Source organism: Anolis sagrei, chromosome 4 (assembly GCF_037176765.1).
Source record: "Anolis sagrei isolate rAnoSag1 chromosome 4, rAnoSag1.mat, whole genome shotgun sequence".
In the NCBI taxonomy this organism is placed as follows: Eukaryota; Metazoa; Chordata; class Lepidosauria; order Squamata; family Dactyloidae; genus Anolis; species Anolis sagrei.
Genome location: NC_090024.1, coordinates 209,112,293 through 209,127,948, shown reverse-complemented (window position 1 = coordinate 209,127,948; position 15,656 = coordinate 209,112,293). Strand labels below are relative to the sequence as shown.

Sequence of the window (15,656 nt, the reverse complement as noted above, 5' to 3'; positions counted from 1 at the left end):
GAGATAAAAAGGGTTGTGCTCTAAGCTTCCTGTAGGGGGCTAAATATTTGTTAAGGAATTCAGAGAAACGTATCTGTGTTAATTCAACTCAGATGCATATATACACTAGGATTAAATAAGATTCTATGACTTGGTTACAAATGAGAAACAGAACGGTTGCTGCTGTATGTCTTCAAATAATTTACAACTTAGGTTAACCTTAAGATGAACCTCTCATAAGGTTTTCTCAGCAAGACTTGCCATTGCCTTCCTCTGATGCAGAGAGACTTGCCCAAGGTCACTGTTCTCCCATAGTTGTATTCCAACACTTAACCATTACTCCACACTAGCTCTCAAAACAATGAATTCAATATAACAAGTTGACATCTCTAATTTGACCTATCTTTTGCCATCAAATCCTTATTTCCAACTCAAATCGATCTTGATGCAAATGCAACACCTTTGTTTACATCAGTGGCTCTAAACCTGTGGGGACCCAGATGTTTTGGCCTTCAACTCCCAAAAATCCTAACAGCTGACAAATTGCTGGGATTTCTGGGAGTTGTAGACCAAAACACCTGGGGACCCAAAGGTTGAGAACCCTGGTTTACATGATCCTAATTCTTCCCTCCATTGTATCTCTGTTCTGAAAAAAAGGAAACTGAGAAATTGGGTCTCCAGTGTGTCAAAAATACGTGGGAAAGTATCACAAAAACTAAAACCCCAAACACTTGCAGAGATCACAAGTTTTATGACAGACCATGATCTATTTTCTCATAGAAGACTTAGGGAACTCCAGGTGTGCTGGGCTATGTCTCCCATCATGACTAAGCCATGATAGAGCTGATGAGAATTATAGCTCAACACATCTGTCAAGCTATTACATGGGGAAGACTGGCAGAAGGAGTCCCACAGACATCTTTTACAAATGGCAATGCACTTTGGAAGAAAGCTTTTGCTACCTGTCTGGACTATGCCTCTTTCCATTCCCGTTCACTTCCATCAGCAGCTCTGAAGAATCAGCTGGGGAGGCAGTGTTTGTATTCAGAAGGATGTGTTCATGCTGGGCTAGGTACTGAGAAGGGGTCTGTTTGGCTGCCCGAGCACAATGCAGTAGCTCCCTTTGCAGAAGTGGAAGGTTGGCCTGCAAAGGAAAGTTATCAGTTGCCATATAAATCTAGAAACTGCAGAAGGTCTATTACTGTTTTTCATTTAATCTCCTATGGCAGAAATGCAATTGCCATTTTTTTTCTCTAGTCCAAGATCCCTCTCCCAACCAAAATTCAAGCAGTGGGTTACTGTGAGTTTTCCTGGCTGTATGGCCATATTCCAGAAGCATTCTCTCCTGACATTTCATGCACAATTATGGCAGTTATCCTCAGAGGTAGTGAGGTCTCAACACCTCTGAGGATGCCTGCCATAGATGTGGGCAAAACGTCAGGAGATAATGCTTCTGGAATATGGTCATACAGCCTAGAAATCTCACAGTAACCAGTGATTCCAGCCATGAAAGCCTTCTACAACACAACAATCAAGCAATTGGAAGCTTCAAGAGCAAACAAAGCAAAATGTAGTGGAATCACTAGAATCACTAGCACCCTACTCCCGAGCATGACATTAGTGGTTTTGACAAAGATCCCAGAATACTGCAAGTTAGTATGGTTTCCTTTACCTGCTTCCTTCTACATGAAAAATATTCACAGAAGAGATACACAGTCCAGTAGTTCCACATAAGAGAGACAAGTGGATCAAAAAAGAAAAGAAAAGAAGAAAACAGACCTAAAAGGGCCTGGGGCATAAAATAATGTTCTTAAAGTGTGGAGCAGTGTCGTGTTACCTTTTAAAGTAACTTATTATTGGATTTCTGTTTCTGCTGTATGGCTTTGGCTATTGTGGGAATGATTGAGTTCAAAGGCCAATCTATCATTAAAACAGTAACATTGTATTTTTGGAGAAGGGACTAGCTAATGAAAAAACACCAGAAAAACCTTCGGTCAAATTGGCACTCCAGGGCAAACAATCTGTGAAACAGGAGGAAACTCCTCTCGCTTGGCCTTGCCATTTTGTCAAAGTAATCAAAATAGGAAAGTTGCTCCTGTTGTACACATGCTGCAGGCAAGGAGCAAGTACATAATCCACTAAACAGAGTTTGCTGGGAGGAAGGCTGTATTTGGGAAGATAGAAAAAAAATAATTCCTCAGCAGCTATTCTTGATTCTTGTAGAAGACCTTCCCTCCAACATCCAGACCCTTCCTAATAGAATCTCACAGCCTTGGAATTTTAATAAAATGCAACCCAATTAAAGGTGTGACAATTTCTTGCATTATTGTTGTTTAAGAAATTCTTAGGTATTTTTCATGATTATATTTATTATTTATTTTCGCAAAAGCCAAGTTTAAATCTTGCTTAAAGCAATAAGGAAATACTGCTGCCTTGAAATTCAGTAGACGTGCACTGGGACCAAAGCACGCCACCAATATAGTATGCCACCAATATAGTAGCATCACAAATTAAAGTGAGACTCTTTCAGGCATCTACACAAATCTACAACATTCTTCAGCTTCAACTTAAAATTGCTCTATTTTGTATTGTGTAAGAAGCGAATTGAGAATACACTTTATATTTATATATATTTTTGTTGTGTCAAGAGCAACTTGAGAAACTGCAAGTCGTTTCTGAGAAATTGCAGAATGGCTGTCTGCAGAGGCATTGCCCAGGGGATGCCTGGATGTGTTACCATCCTGTGGGAGTCTTCTCTCATGTCCTGCATGGGAAGCTGGGGCTGACAGATGGGAGTTTACCCCATCTCACAGATTCGAACCACCAACCTTTAGGTCTTCAGGATACATAAGGTGAAACATTATCTGCTGTGTTTGCTAGTCAAGGCATGCAATTTCCAAATCTGCAAAGTATTTGGTTGGGGAAACAATCTACCTTAGAATAAACTTGGCCTAACAACATTATCAAATATTAGAATTTAAATAATTTAAGCCATATGTGCTTTAATTCAGGAAATCTATAAATAAAATAGTTTATAAGTCTTGAATCCCCTTTCAAAACAATGACTGGGCAAAAAGTGGAAGCCTTCTGAAGAAGTTTCTTGTGTATGAGAAAAGCATTACAGCACAGCAAAAGGTATGTACAATGGGCCCTTGGGATCTGCTGGGATTTGGTTCCAGCCCACCCTCCCCCCCCCCACTTCCCCAAGATATCAAAACCCACAGCCACTCAAGTCCCACTAAATATAATGGGACCTGCCCTTATGTAAAATGGCAAAATAAAGGTTTGGCTTTTGGAATGTACTTTTAACATTTTCAAGCTGTGCATGGTTGAATCCGTGGATATGGAGGGCTGATAGTCAGGGCCATAGCCAGGGATGGGTGGGTGTTAAAAGTTTGACCCTGCCCTGAAATGTGTCAGGTTAAAAAAGAAACCTGATTTACTCATAGCTTGGTTAACTAGTTAAAATTCTTGAGTAAACCAGGTTTGGGGGGGGGGTGTTAGAACCTTTGGGGGGGGGGTGAGGACCCTTAACCCCTCCCCCCCCCCCCGGCTAAAGCCCTGCTGACATTAGTCTACTCCTGTACTTGGAACAAATCTGGTCCAAGAAGACATTTTGCTGTCTGAGGCTAAGTAGTGAACCCACCCTCCCTCAATTCAAGATTAACAGCGGTGATCGTTAAAGTTCTTCAAAGCTCTTCATCAGAACAGATGTTGCGAAAAATTGGAACGAGAAGAGACAGTAAAATTAAAGAATCAGGTCAGGTGTTGTGGCCATAAGTTCAGTACTTGGACTTCAGTCTCAAGACAGAAACCGAAAGCTGAAAAATGGCTGAAATATTCCAAGGAACATTTTTGTGGCATCTGTGGTATTATCCAAATCTGCTTTTATTCATAGATCACACTGCTATTTCTGTTTTTTTATATACAATAGTAAAAAACAACCAAGTTATATTTTGTCACCTGAGGCATAAAACCTTATAAGTACCTCCGCAACCTCCTTAGGGCTCTAAATATCATAAATTGCTTACTAATTATCTGCTGCCTACTGATAAGAGGAAAAGCATGTTGCCCGAGGCAGCCATCTAACAGTATGGTAGCCCTGACTTGCAATTCAAATGAAAACTGCCTACACAAGTGCAGATGCTGGATATTCTGAATATTGTAGGACTAAATAATCATCCTTTGGTAAAGCTTACAAAAAGGGTAGCGGTTACAAAGTATGAACTAATCACCTTCAAGAATGGAATCACAAATGGACGAAGAGGAAAATTAGTGGCCTCTTGAAGTTTGCAGTGAAACTCCTCTATTGTCACTGTAGAATTCTGTAAAAAAAAAAAAAAGAAGAAGAAGGGATTAATTGGGATTTAATTAATTTTACTAGCTCTCCCTTCCTGCACACTGTTTGCTTTAGAAGCTGGCTTTGCATTTACTGAGGGAGAACTAATTAATCATTTGTAGCATCCAGTTAGCTATTCAGTTCCATTCCACATGTATCTAAAACATACTGTGGATCACAAATCACACCAGCTCTAACAGAATATTCTAATTTAAACAGATTGAGATACAAAAAACAACCAAATGTTGAGGAGTCTTGAAAGCAAGTCCTGTGAGGGATGGTAGGGGGGAAATGGGCATGTTTGACTGTAGAAGATTAAACAGCCTTCTCCAGAGACACTCCATTTTGTTAGACTATTTAAAACTGCCATCCAGAATTGAACACAGTAGTCCAAACGACTAGCACAAAATAGAATGGAACTATGACCTATCCTAATATGGTTCTCTAAGCACAGTTTGAGATTGTTTTAGCAGCTGCATGCACAAATACAGCTTCTGATCTTTTATTCCTACATACTTTTTACATGCAATTGTGCCAAACAAGATCTTTCCCAATTAATGTGCCCATGATTTCTTGTACCCACATTTATACCTGCTGAAGCTCATCTTGTTGACTTTAGCTCTGTGTTCCAGACTGGAACTATAGGTGAGAGTCTTGCTTTCTGCCTGTCATGATACTAGCTTTCCTGCCAAGCTTCATAGCAGGCGGTCTCGAGTTATACAACATTTGACTTACGAACTACTCATAGTTAAGAACAAGGGTAAGACAAGAGGAGGTGAAAGAAATCTACCCCTAGGAAGGAAATTCACTCCTGAAAGAGTTATTATGCAGAAAAGGTGTCTCCACTGAAGCTTTACCACCAATCTCTGTTTCTACAACAAACCAATTATTTCAAAATCCAATTATCACAGGGACAGAAAGTGAAATGAAATCTTCTGAACAGAAGTACAGACAGCAAACCAAACACCACAAGAGTGTTAAACTTCCTTGTGCTATCTAAAACTTTAAAAAAACCACAATATTTTTGGCTGGAGTTACACTTTAAAAATGTACCTGTTCTGGCTTACATGCAAATTCAGTTTAAGAACAAACCTACAGAACCTATCTTGCCTGTAACTTGGCGACTGCCTATCTTTGAAAATGTGAAAAGAATTCCCTACATAATCTCCACTTAATCAATTATTAAAATGCTGACCAGCACAAGTTCTCAGACAGAGTTCTACAACTACCACTTGAGACCCTTCTCCACTTTTACACAGAAGAACTTTAAATTGATTCTGGCTGTTCAAGCAACTGCAAATTCACCTAGCTGTTACTATGTAGCCCATTTTGACCTGCATGCCAACAAAGACATCATAAATAACTCTATGAAATACTCAAAATCAGGACATGAATATAGCTTTCCTATCACCTAATATACTAGAAACTTTTTCAAAAAAGGATGTTAAGATTGATCTGGCATGATTTATAATGTATGCATTCTTTTCTGAAAGCTCACAGGCTGACATGCTATTTGTAAATTTGTAATATTTCTCATTTAAAACATATTTTACATACACCAAAATACACACTGAAGCTGGAGGTCACATTTTTATTAGTTAAACAAAATGCTTTTTTAAAAAGATACTTTATCTTCCAAAGCTGCTTCTACCCTGTTTTAGGATATGACTGAGCTTGTCAGAAGTGAGCCAGAATTTGATGTTTTTCCCAATCACCATACAGACATACTTTTAGTAAAACAGTTTTCAGAAGAAATTTAAAATTAATTTAAAGCAGTAAGAAAACAGAGTTCAGCCAGGATGTTTTGAAAAATTTCACAGAATGCAATTGAACATGAGAAAATAATTAAAACATCATTCTTCTGGTGCTTATGACATAATAGTTTCTCCAAAAAGATTCATAGCTGACTTCCAGAAGAATGTAAATAAGCTACTGTATAATACAGCCACAGGCAAACTAAGGCACAGGGACTGCAAGGAGCCTAGGTGCTTACCTTAGTCCTCCTCATTTTCCCTGGCTGAACTCTGTTTTCTTACTACTTTAAATTAATGATGTGGTGGTCCGTGACATCTTATGCCCGCAGAAAGGACGGGAGAGGAAGGCACACAGTAGCTGAGAGCTCTCTAGAGCACTCTCAGTTACTGCATGTCTCGCTCTCTTCCCAGCGTAAGGATGATGCGAGTGGCCCTTCACTTATGCCAGGAGGACAGCTTGAGGAAGGCACACCCTCCGGAGCACTCTCAAATGTCAACTGTCTTGCCCTCCTCCCAGCATAATGCTGAAAAGACAGCCCAAAGATTGAGGAGAAGGGCTGGGGCAGTTGCTCCATGTCTCATTTTCTTCCCGGCATAAGGATGGGGTGAGCATCCCTGCTTTTTATGCCAAGAGGACAACCTGAGGATCCCTCTCCCAGGCCTTCTGCCTCCTGGGCCCATCCCACCCACTGTGTGCCCAGCCAGCCTCCCTTCTAGTCAGATCCACAATGCAGCCACAAGGCAAAAGTTTGCCTATGCCTGGTATAACACCATTATGACGAAAAATTCCGAACACTGTGAGATGTTCCAGCAATCAACGGAAAGAGCCTCTATTTCTCATTTCTTTGCTGCTTTCAACCTATCAACACTCACCACTAATGCCAAAACAAGGGTTCGGACTTTCTCTCCAATCTCTGGTGAAATGTCGTTGCCAAACTGTTGGAGGGTGGTAAGGAAGCGCTTCAATTTGCTGAGCTGTCGAGCCCCACAGGTAGCGGGGAGCTGCTGATTGGTCAGAGAAGATGAAGATGAGGAGGCAGGCCCATTGCTGAACCTCTGAGGTGGTGACGGTGCCCCATTCAGTGTTGGGGGAGAATGGTTCATCCCATTGGGTACTACGGGCCAGGAAGAGATTAAAAAAAGGAAGATGTGAGATATTTAAAATCTGGCTACTTAAGGTCATCGTAAAACTATCACCAACCACCATTCCTTAAAAATACTGAGTAGAAAAAACTGTTGGACAATGCAGAATCTGTAGGACAGATATCTGAAGTTTCGTTTATCCATGTCTATCTCTATGGGTATTTTCTAGGTATTCCAGCATGACTCTGATTTTTCTTTTTTTGGGGGGGGGGGGGGCAGAGGTCATTCACTTCAACAAGGTTGGCTAGTATTTGTAGAAACATTTCTAAACGTTTCTAAAGGAAGATGTGTTTTTAGTGCTGTTGTAACCTGCCTTGAGCCACAAGGAGAGGCAGGTAAGAAATGCAATTGTTGTTGTTGTTCTTGTCGTCATCATCATCATCATCATCATCATCATCATCATCATCTGTGGTTTTGCATATCCACAGGAAATCTGGGAATGTATCTCCCATGGATACTGAGGTACTATAAAAACTTCTGTATGGCTAATAGATCGATTCCTTTTTAAACATCTAAATATAAGCAAAGTTTTCCCTAACTTCTCTCTTATTAAAATAAAAGGGGAATTCATCAGGCAATAATGTTATCAATTCACTTATTCCTCTCTTTTATATTGTCTGCATTAGAATGAAAGATCCAATGCCGACCCATTCAAAATCATAACGAAGAGAACCAATAGATATGACAAAATAAAGTAAAATGCTTGTTCAGAGCAAGTCTAAAGTTGCCACTGCCTTACATGCTGCTGGGGTAAAGGAGACAGGCCGAGGTCCTCCAGGGTTGACAGGTGGCAGTGGTGGCATGCTGGAAGGAGAAGTTCTTGACTGTATTTTGACTTCCACGGGGGATCCTGGCATTACTGCCACCCTCTTCTCACTAGCAACTGAAAAGGGAAAAGCAAAAGTAAGCATTTTAGAAAGCCATGTATGCAACAAGGACTCTCAGTAAAACAAATACAATGCTGAGAGAAAGCAAAAATACAGAGAAAAGAAATAAATGATGGTTTTAGCCATTACATAATGTTTCAGAGTACTCAAAGCATTTAACATCATAATACTTTAAAGAATCTCATGTGCAAAGTTTTAAAAACTTGGGAAAGATGTGGAGGGAGGAAGGAGGTACCAATTTGAAGGGAAGGTGCAAAGAAATAATTAAGTTGGAACAGAATAACTACCAATGACATAAATTTACTTCCAAATTTTGTTTGCATGAGGAAATAACATAAAAGAGATTTCTTGTAATTTCATCTTTAACAATGAAAATAAAAAGCAAGAGTATCATAAACGGAGCTGTGTAAATTAGAGGTGGTTTCTGGTTCTTTAGAGAAATATTTTACTAAAATGAAGAAGGAGTTTCAGTCTATTGGCTTCTTCTGTATTTGGGGACATTTTTTGTAGAACTGCACAATGGGCTGGAAGGTTACCTTTTTGTAAGTTTGCAGCCTAAAATATACACTTTGTAGCACACTTTGTAGCACATATGCACCACAGGGACTGCCTATTTATTGAATAAATAAACGGGCACTTGTCTCATTTGATTATTTCATGAGCAACCTGGGACTGATACTTAGCATTTCCTTCCTAAACATATTGACAGGTTTCCAACAGATCCATCTGTGTTCCATCTTCCACCCCACAGCCGTACTCCTTTTGTTAAGGGGGAGACAAGTAGGGATGGAAGGAACTGACAGTTGTCTTTCACTTTTGCATGTTGTGCACAGAGTGTGAAAGCCCAAAGGGAGCCCTCACTTCAGACCACCTGCTTGTTCAGCGATGGGCGCCAATAGGCCCAGAGGAGGTCTGCTCTGCAGTCAGATGCGTTGCAAGCAACCTTCAGCAGTTGGCATAATCCTGGGATTCAGCACAGCTCACCAGCAGGCATGCTGAAAAGCCTGCTCAGAAGGTAGGTGGAAAACTCCACATGCTCTCTCCAGTCAAAAATAAGCAGCATCTACATTTCCGCAGAATACCAAAATAGCCATCTATACAAGAATGTGAAGGGTAACTATGAGAACAATGACAGACTATGAAAACAAATTGGGTACAATGGGAGACTTGATTACATTTTTCTAGCACTGGAAATTGCAGCCTCTATTAGTATACACAAAGAAGCCGTTACTTACTCAATAAGCATACAGAAAAAAAGCTCTCTCCCAACCCCCAACTTGGCACACTGGAGTTTTGCTGCTGCTTTGTGTTGGCTGATGTTCAAATCTGCATTCCATTCAATGCACACTAGCAGTAGAGTTATCATGTAACTTCAATGTGTCATAATTAACTTACAGAATACATAATTAACTTTCAGGATTCACTACTGTGAGATGGTGGTGACAGCTACTAGCTGAAGTGGCTTTTTAAAATGAAAATGGGCTACAGAAATTTATGCAGAGAGTAAACAGAATTTTAAAGTTAAAAAGAAGTGGTAGTCAGTCCTCCATATTTTCTGGGGCTTGGGGCGCAGAACCCGTGAGAAGGGGGAAACCACAAAAGACCACATAGTTGTGCTAGAGGACCCAGAGCAGTGGTTCTCACCCTGTGGGTCCCCAGATGTTTTGGCCTTCAACTCCCAGAAATCCCAACAGCTGGTAAACTGGCTGAGATTTCTGGGAGTTGTAGGGCAAAATACCTGGGGACCCACAGGTTGAGAACCACTGACCTAGAGTTTCCAGGCAGGTGTTGTCTCTGGGAATCGCTAGGTCCTCCAGCACAACTATGGTAAACGTTCAACAGAGAGCATATTAATAATATTGGTGAATGAGTGAAACTGCAAAAGTTAAACCCCCAAGTATGGAGGGCTGATTGTACACCTGAAATTATTAGATACAGAGGCAGAGCAGGATAACATAGCCCCATCAATGTCATTTTAATATACCAACAATTAGCAGGAAATTTTTAAGATAGATTGAGGGCCATTTCAGAACACTGGAATTTTTCAGCTTCCAAGATTTGGACTTCACTGGCCATGACACTTTAAGGGCAGAAACTATGGAGGATTTCACTGGACGTTTTGTCCTGTTTCCATTTAAATTCTTTTACATTCATTGCAACTCTCTCCCCTAAATGTAAATCGAATTTGGTATTCTAACAAGGTAAGTATAATTCACGAGTCTTGAAAAGCATTTCATTTCCTCTGCAATATTAGAACCTTTTCCAAATTTAGACTCAATGATTTTTTTAAAGAAAATTAAGTTAACTTGGTTGGGGATAAACTATCACATTTGATATAATAGAAGTATACTTTATTTAGAAGTCAATTTCTAATCATCAGTTTCTACCCTTTAAAGAATATTTCTGTAACAATAGGAGCTCAAAGGTCTTGAATTGGAAAGAACACCTGCACTATATGTGGCACCACTTCGATCCTTCAACTCATGTAAAGCGGAAACTATTGAATTTTCAACATAAAAACGCTATTCCTAAGATACCAATAAAAATGAGGTGGAAATATTCATGAACTCTGGAGCAGAATGTCAGTAGTGGGGACTAATACTGATCACACCAATCCCTAAAGATGCAACTACACAAGAAGATAACACCTTTTACTATTCTGTTTCTAGAGGTTCAAAAGAAATGGCTCAAGAACGAGGCCCTATTTTTGATGTTATCAACCCAGCTTCAGAAGAAAGAGATTGCAACATAACCCAAGAAAATGATTTTTGTAAATTACAACTTCCAGAACTTCAAAAATGTAAAATGCAACATTTCCAAGCTTTGGACAGAGACCCAAGAACACCTGGGTATCACCATCTCAGTTAGCCCTTCACATTTGTTGGGGTTAGGGATGCAGAAAAATGAAAATAAAGTGAGAAAGTGAATAAAGATGACCAAAGAATTGCACTGGAGATCCAAGAGATTCCTAGAAAGAATATTTATATAAAATTTATGAAAAATCAAATTTGCAAAAGTCAAAACCACAAACATGTGAATGAGCAATACAGTTAGAGCATTTTCCTTTGAACAAAGTCTAAATTCCTGCTGAGAGCATTGAGTATTATGCATGTAAAGAGCTCTAAAGAATTGGTGAGGCCCTTGGTCAAATAAAAGAAAACTCCAGGTTTTCAATGAATGTCCATGACAAAACAAACACCACTTTGAAACTTCTGTTGACAATCTGTTCATTCAAAGGTGGTGGTGATGGGGAACACACAAAAAAGTTAGGGTGTAAAAATATGCAAGACACAGAGGTAGCACAGGAAGACTTCTGCACAAAGGTTCAGCTGTCCTTTACCTGGAAATTCCTGTGGAAATTCAAAGCACGTTTTGATTTACTCTCAGACTGTGCCTTGAGCTGGCTCACTTTTTCATTTTAAAAATCCAGAAGGGATAGCAAAGCAAGCAAGAACTTGTTTGGCATTCTCTCCAGTGTCGGTATTGGTGAAAACAGCATCTTATCAAAGTTGTGTCATGTAACAGACACAAAACATAAAAACAGAGAAACCTGTTAGTTAGACAATTACGGTGAAAGGATGGTGGCATTTCACTACAACACCAGGAGGGTTATTGTCTGTAAAATGACAGGAGCATTGTGGTTTTTTTTAACTTGCTCAATCTCTGGTTCATCAGACAGTTTGCAGAAACTTTAGAAAAAAGGTTAACCCTAGCAATCAAGAACAAACATTATTTATGGCATTAATATGTTTCAATGCCTGACCTTCCTGCTATGGAGGTTTTTGAAGGAAAAAAATCTAGCAAAAACTATGGATTTACAGAATTGAATACTGGAAAGAAAATGTATCATTCCTTTTCACATGTGTTAAGTGACTTAGAAAGTGATTTTTTTTATCTTTAAACTATTTTAAGGCAAGACTGATCTTGCTTACAGAGTGCATCCTAGTGCAAATTAGTGTTTTAACCACAACTGCAGACCACCAAAAAGAAATACAGTGTTCCCTCACTTATCGCAGGTGTTACGTTCCAGGACCACCCGTGAAAAATGAAAATCCACAGACTAGGGACGCTATATATGTATATTGCATTCCAAGGTTGAGGCAGAAGTGAGGAGAAATTTAAAGGCACAGCACACCTCTTTTTTTTTCTTTTTTGCTAGCAATCTCTGCTTTGCTTTGCAATCTCTCTGGATTGGCTGCCTCTCTCCTGAGGGGGAGGGTAAAACCCCCTTCCACACTCCATCGTTGCCAGGAGGCAGGATTAGAACGCCGCTCTGGGCAACGGCAACCATTCATAAACGGGGAGGCAAAACCCCACAAAAGAGCAAGTCCATGAAAAGCGAACCGCGAAGTAGTGAGGGAACACTTTACTAACCAAACCCTGTTGATTGCTAGGATTTCCCACCTTTCCACTATTACTGGGCCTAAATCATCTGATGCATCATGAAAGAATTTCCAAAGTGCTTGATATGTGCATCTTCTATGTTGTGCATTTACAATACTCTCCATTTTAATACAATGTGAAAAACACTAGAGAATGGTCAATGCACCTGATTTGCCTGAAAAACCACTAAATGTCTTAAATTACATCAGTCGCTGAGAACGCCTTTAGGAAGTTTATTTAAAGTTTCTTTTAGGCTGCCTTTAGGTGTAAAGCCATCAAACAGGCTTCTCATTACTCAGAATTATTTTGCTGGGTGACACATTGGTGATGCATTGTATGCTTATTTGTGCCTTCACGTGGCCTGTCAAATTATTATGACACTATGAATATCATATGGTTTTCTTAGGCAAGGAACATTCAAGAGATACATTTTGCTAGTTCTTTTCTCTAAAATATAGCCTACAGCACCTGGTATTTGTTGTTGATCTCCCAACCAAGTACTAACCAAAGATGACCCTGCTTAGCTCCCAAGATCAGATAAGATCTGGTGCCTTTATAGCAGAGACAAATAAGGTTTCAATATTTAGGAGGGCTTCAAATGTTGACCGAGCAGGTGGGATGAAATCCCACCTGCTTCCTGTTCTCTGCTTCCTGTTCTCTGCATCTTGTGTACTTCAGAATAGTATTTAGTGCCATTTGATAACCATCTTGTGATTATCAAAGGGCACTTTCTTTGTGCCCCTCTGCATCTTGTGCACTTCTGAATAGTATTTAAAGAGAGCTAAGAAAAGTACACACCTCCGCTGAAACATTAAAAAGAGCTTCTGTGGGGGGAAAAGAGACTGGCCTTCTAATCTTCCTTTCCTCCTGCATTTAAAGTATCTGAAGCTACTCATTAAACAGAAGGATTTCAAAACTCTGGATAGAAGACATCAGAATCGGAATCTGGAATTCATTAACAAACTTAATGATAGCATTTTTCAGAAATCAAATATGGTGGTTATGGGGATTCTCATCACCAAGATGCCAGTTACTTCTCATCTGAATGCATATTTTATACTCTGGTGATGCAGGACATGGAGTTATTAACCTTTGAAAGGCGTATACACAATATCTATGCAATCCAGTGTAAACAAAGATGTCAATTGTTAACTACCAAAAAACTTGTGCATCAAATATAACTATACTACTTTCTACTGCTGTAATCTTGATAGGATTTGTGTTCTGCAGGCACCCACCCAACATGAAATGACATTTCATGCACTTCAATAGTTGTAATGCTAAATATCTAAACTATGCAGTCATCTGACAGCTGTACTAAGGTCAAACTAGGAACACAAGGTGGCAAACACCAAATACAAGTCTACATACTCACAGAACTTGTCCCCGCCTTGGTCAGCTCTTCACGCCATTCAAAGAAAGGCTCAAATGAACCTCCCTTGTTTACTTTTATTTTCAATGACAATCCTAAATGAATTTATCTGGGAATATGTCCAAATGAACTCGGCAGGGCTTACATGCAAGAAAAAAAATACACGGGACTGTGCCGTTCTCAGAGTACTTCACAATAAGAATGCTAGATCTCATAAGCTGCTGGGGAGACAGAGAATTCAAGCTGATTTACCAAACATCCTTCCTCAATTTTGTATAATATGTGCACCAACATCCTCCTTCCCAAACTGAAGCTATTCTTGCTTTAACCTTCTCAACACAGCCTCTGAATGTCATTTTAACATGAATTCCCACATAAAGGTCTTTAAAGACTTTATAACAGGCAGGGAATTTTAGCATTTCATTCAAATTATGCCATTAACCTTTTTTCTCTTTGAAACATCATCAAATTTGAGATCATGCCTCAAGCACTGGCTAGTACACATTGATCCAATGTTAACAGTTTAATAAATCTAAGAAATATTTATGAATGTGGTCATCACTTTCAGAATAGTGTTGGATGAAGACTGAGCATATTCATCATAGAGACACAGAGAACTGTCAAACTTCAAAAATTGGTTACATGTGCCGATATTCCAGTGTAACAAAAACTTATTAGTTCCTACAATGCCTTTAGTAAAAGTACTAAGAATGCACAGTACTGCTCAAAGTCAAGCAACAAGATCTAGAACCCAGAACATGATTGTGTGCTTTTTAAAAAGTAACCTTCTACCTAAAGGTTTTATTTCAGTCTATTCACAATCTGCAGGGGCATTCACATTTGTGTAAGCTGGATAATAATAAGATCCTTTTTCTGAATATTGGAGTGTCCCAAATAGCCAGGAAAGCTGGGGGATTCTGGGAATTGTTGACCAAGCAAGCAAGCTCTTTCTAAGCTCTTCAAATGTCAGACTTCACAAAGCATGGACAGAGACATATTAGTTAAAAACCTTTGCATTCATTTGCAGAAATTGTGTTGATTATTCAATCATCATCAATATGTTCTTTTTTATCATAAATTTCAGTACACAAAAACTAGGCTGATGTATTTATGACTTAATTGCTTTTTTAAAAAAAACCCAAAGTAATAAAAAGATGAGAAGAACTGGCTGGCCAACTGAAATCACTATCTGAATCACCACCACCCAGTTCAACAGGAGAACGCGCCCTGGGCTTCTGGCAAGGAAGAGCCTAAGCAACATCTGCAGACTTTGCTTGGGCTGTAGTTTGAAGAAACAGCTGAAATTTCTCCAGCCTGTTTTTCTTTTCCACATCTGCACTGCAAGTGAAAGAATACCCCATCCTTCCTTCAAGTTCACTGCATTTGCCAGAGGATCAGAGAGAGCCAGTCTTGTTTCACTTGTGTATAAGTCTTGATGAGTGAAGACACTGCAGATGTTTGTCCCATTATTTCTAATCATACTCAAGTCTCTACTCAACTGGGACATGGCTCGATCTTTCTTTCTCTCCTTTCCAACATTTCTGTGCATGCTGCATGTTTACTTGAAGAATGTTCTAACAGTGTAGTAATTTTGAGCAGAGAAGCAACAGCATCTCCTCATCCCTGCAATGTACACAACCTAAATCCCTGCCTCCTCTTCAAGCTTATATGAGTTGATGGGGGGACAACAGAAAAAGGCTTGCTAGTAATCCAAGACAGTATCTATTGTCATACTCCCTTCTACTGTTTCTCGGTGAGGTTACACTCCTACAATGATGGCAGAAACCACTAACTGGCAT

The 15,656-nt window shown here is 39.6% G+C and overlaps 1 protein-coding gene across 8 annotated transcripts in view; it reads right to left on the bottom strand.

Annotated features, from left to right (window-relative positions):
• The window catches only part of CBFA2T2 (CBFA2/RUNX1 partner transcriptional co-repressor 2), a 102,925-nt gene that overhangs the window by 17,231 nt on the left and 70,038 nt on the right, over positions 1 to 15,656 (bottom strand). For all 8 annotated transcript variants that reach the window (XM_060772345.2, XM_060772346.2, XM_060772349.2 and 5 more), the window contains exons 2-5: positions 7,955 to 8,098; positions 6,946 to 7,187; positions 4,215 to 4,304; positions 942 to 1,123 (exon numbers count right to left, since the gene is read on the bottom strand). In XM_060772345.2, the coding sequence (XP_060628328.2) occupies positions 942 to 1,123; positions 4,215 to 4,304; positions 6,946 to 7,187; positions 7,955 to 8,098 (658 nt within the window). The remainder of the gene's footprint in view (positions 1 to 941; positions 1,124 to 4,214; positions 4,305 to 6,945; positions 7,188 to 7,954; positions 8,099 to 15,656) is intronic.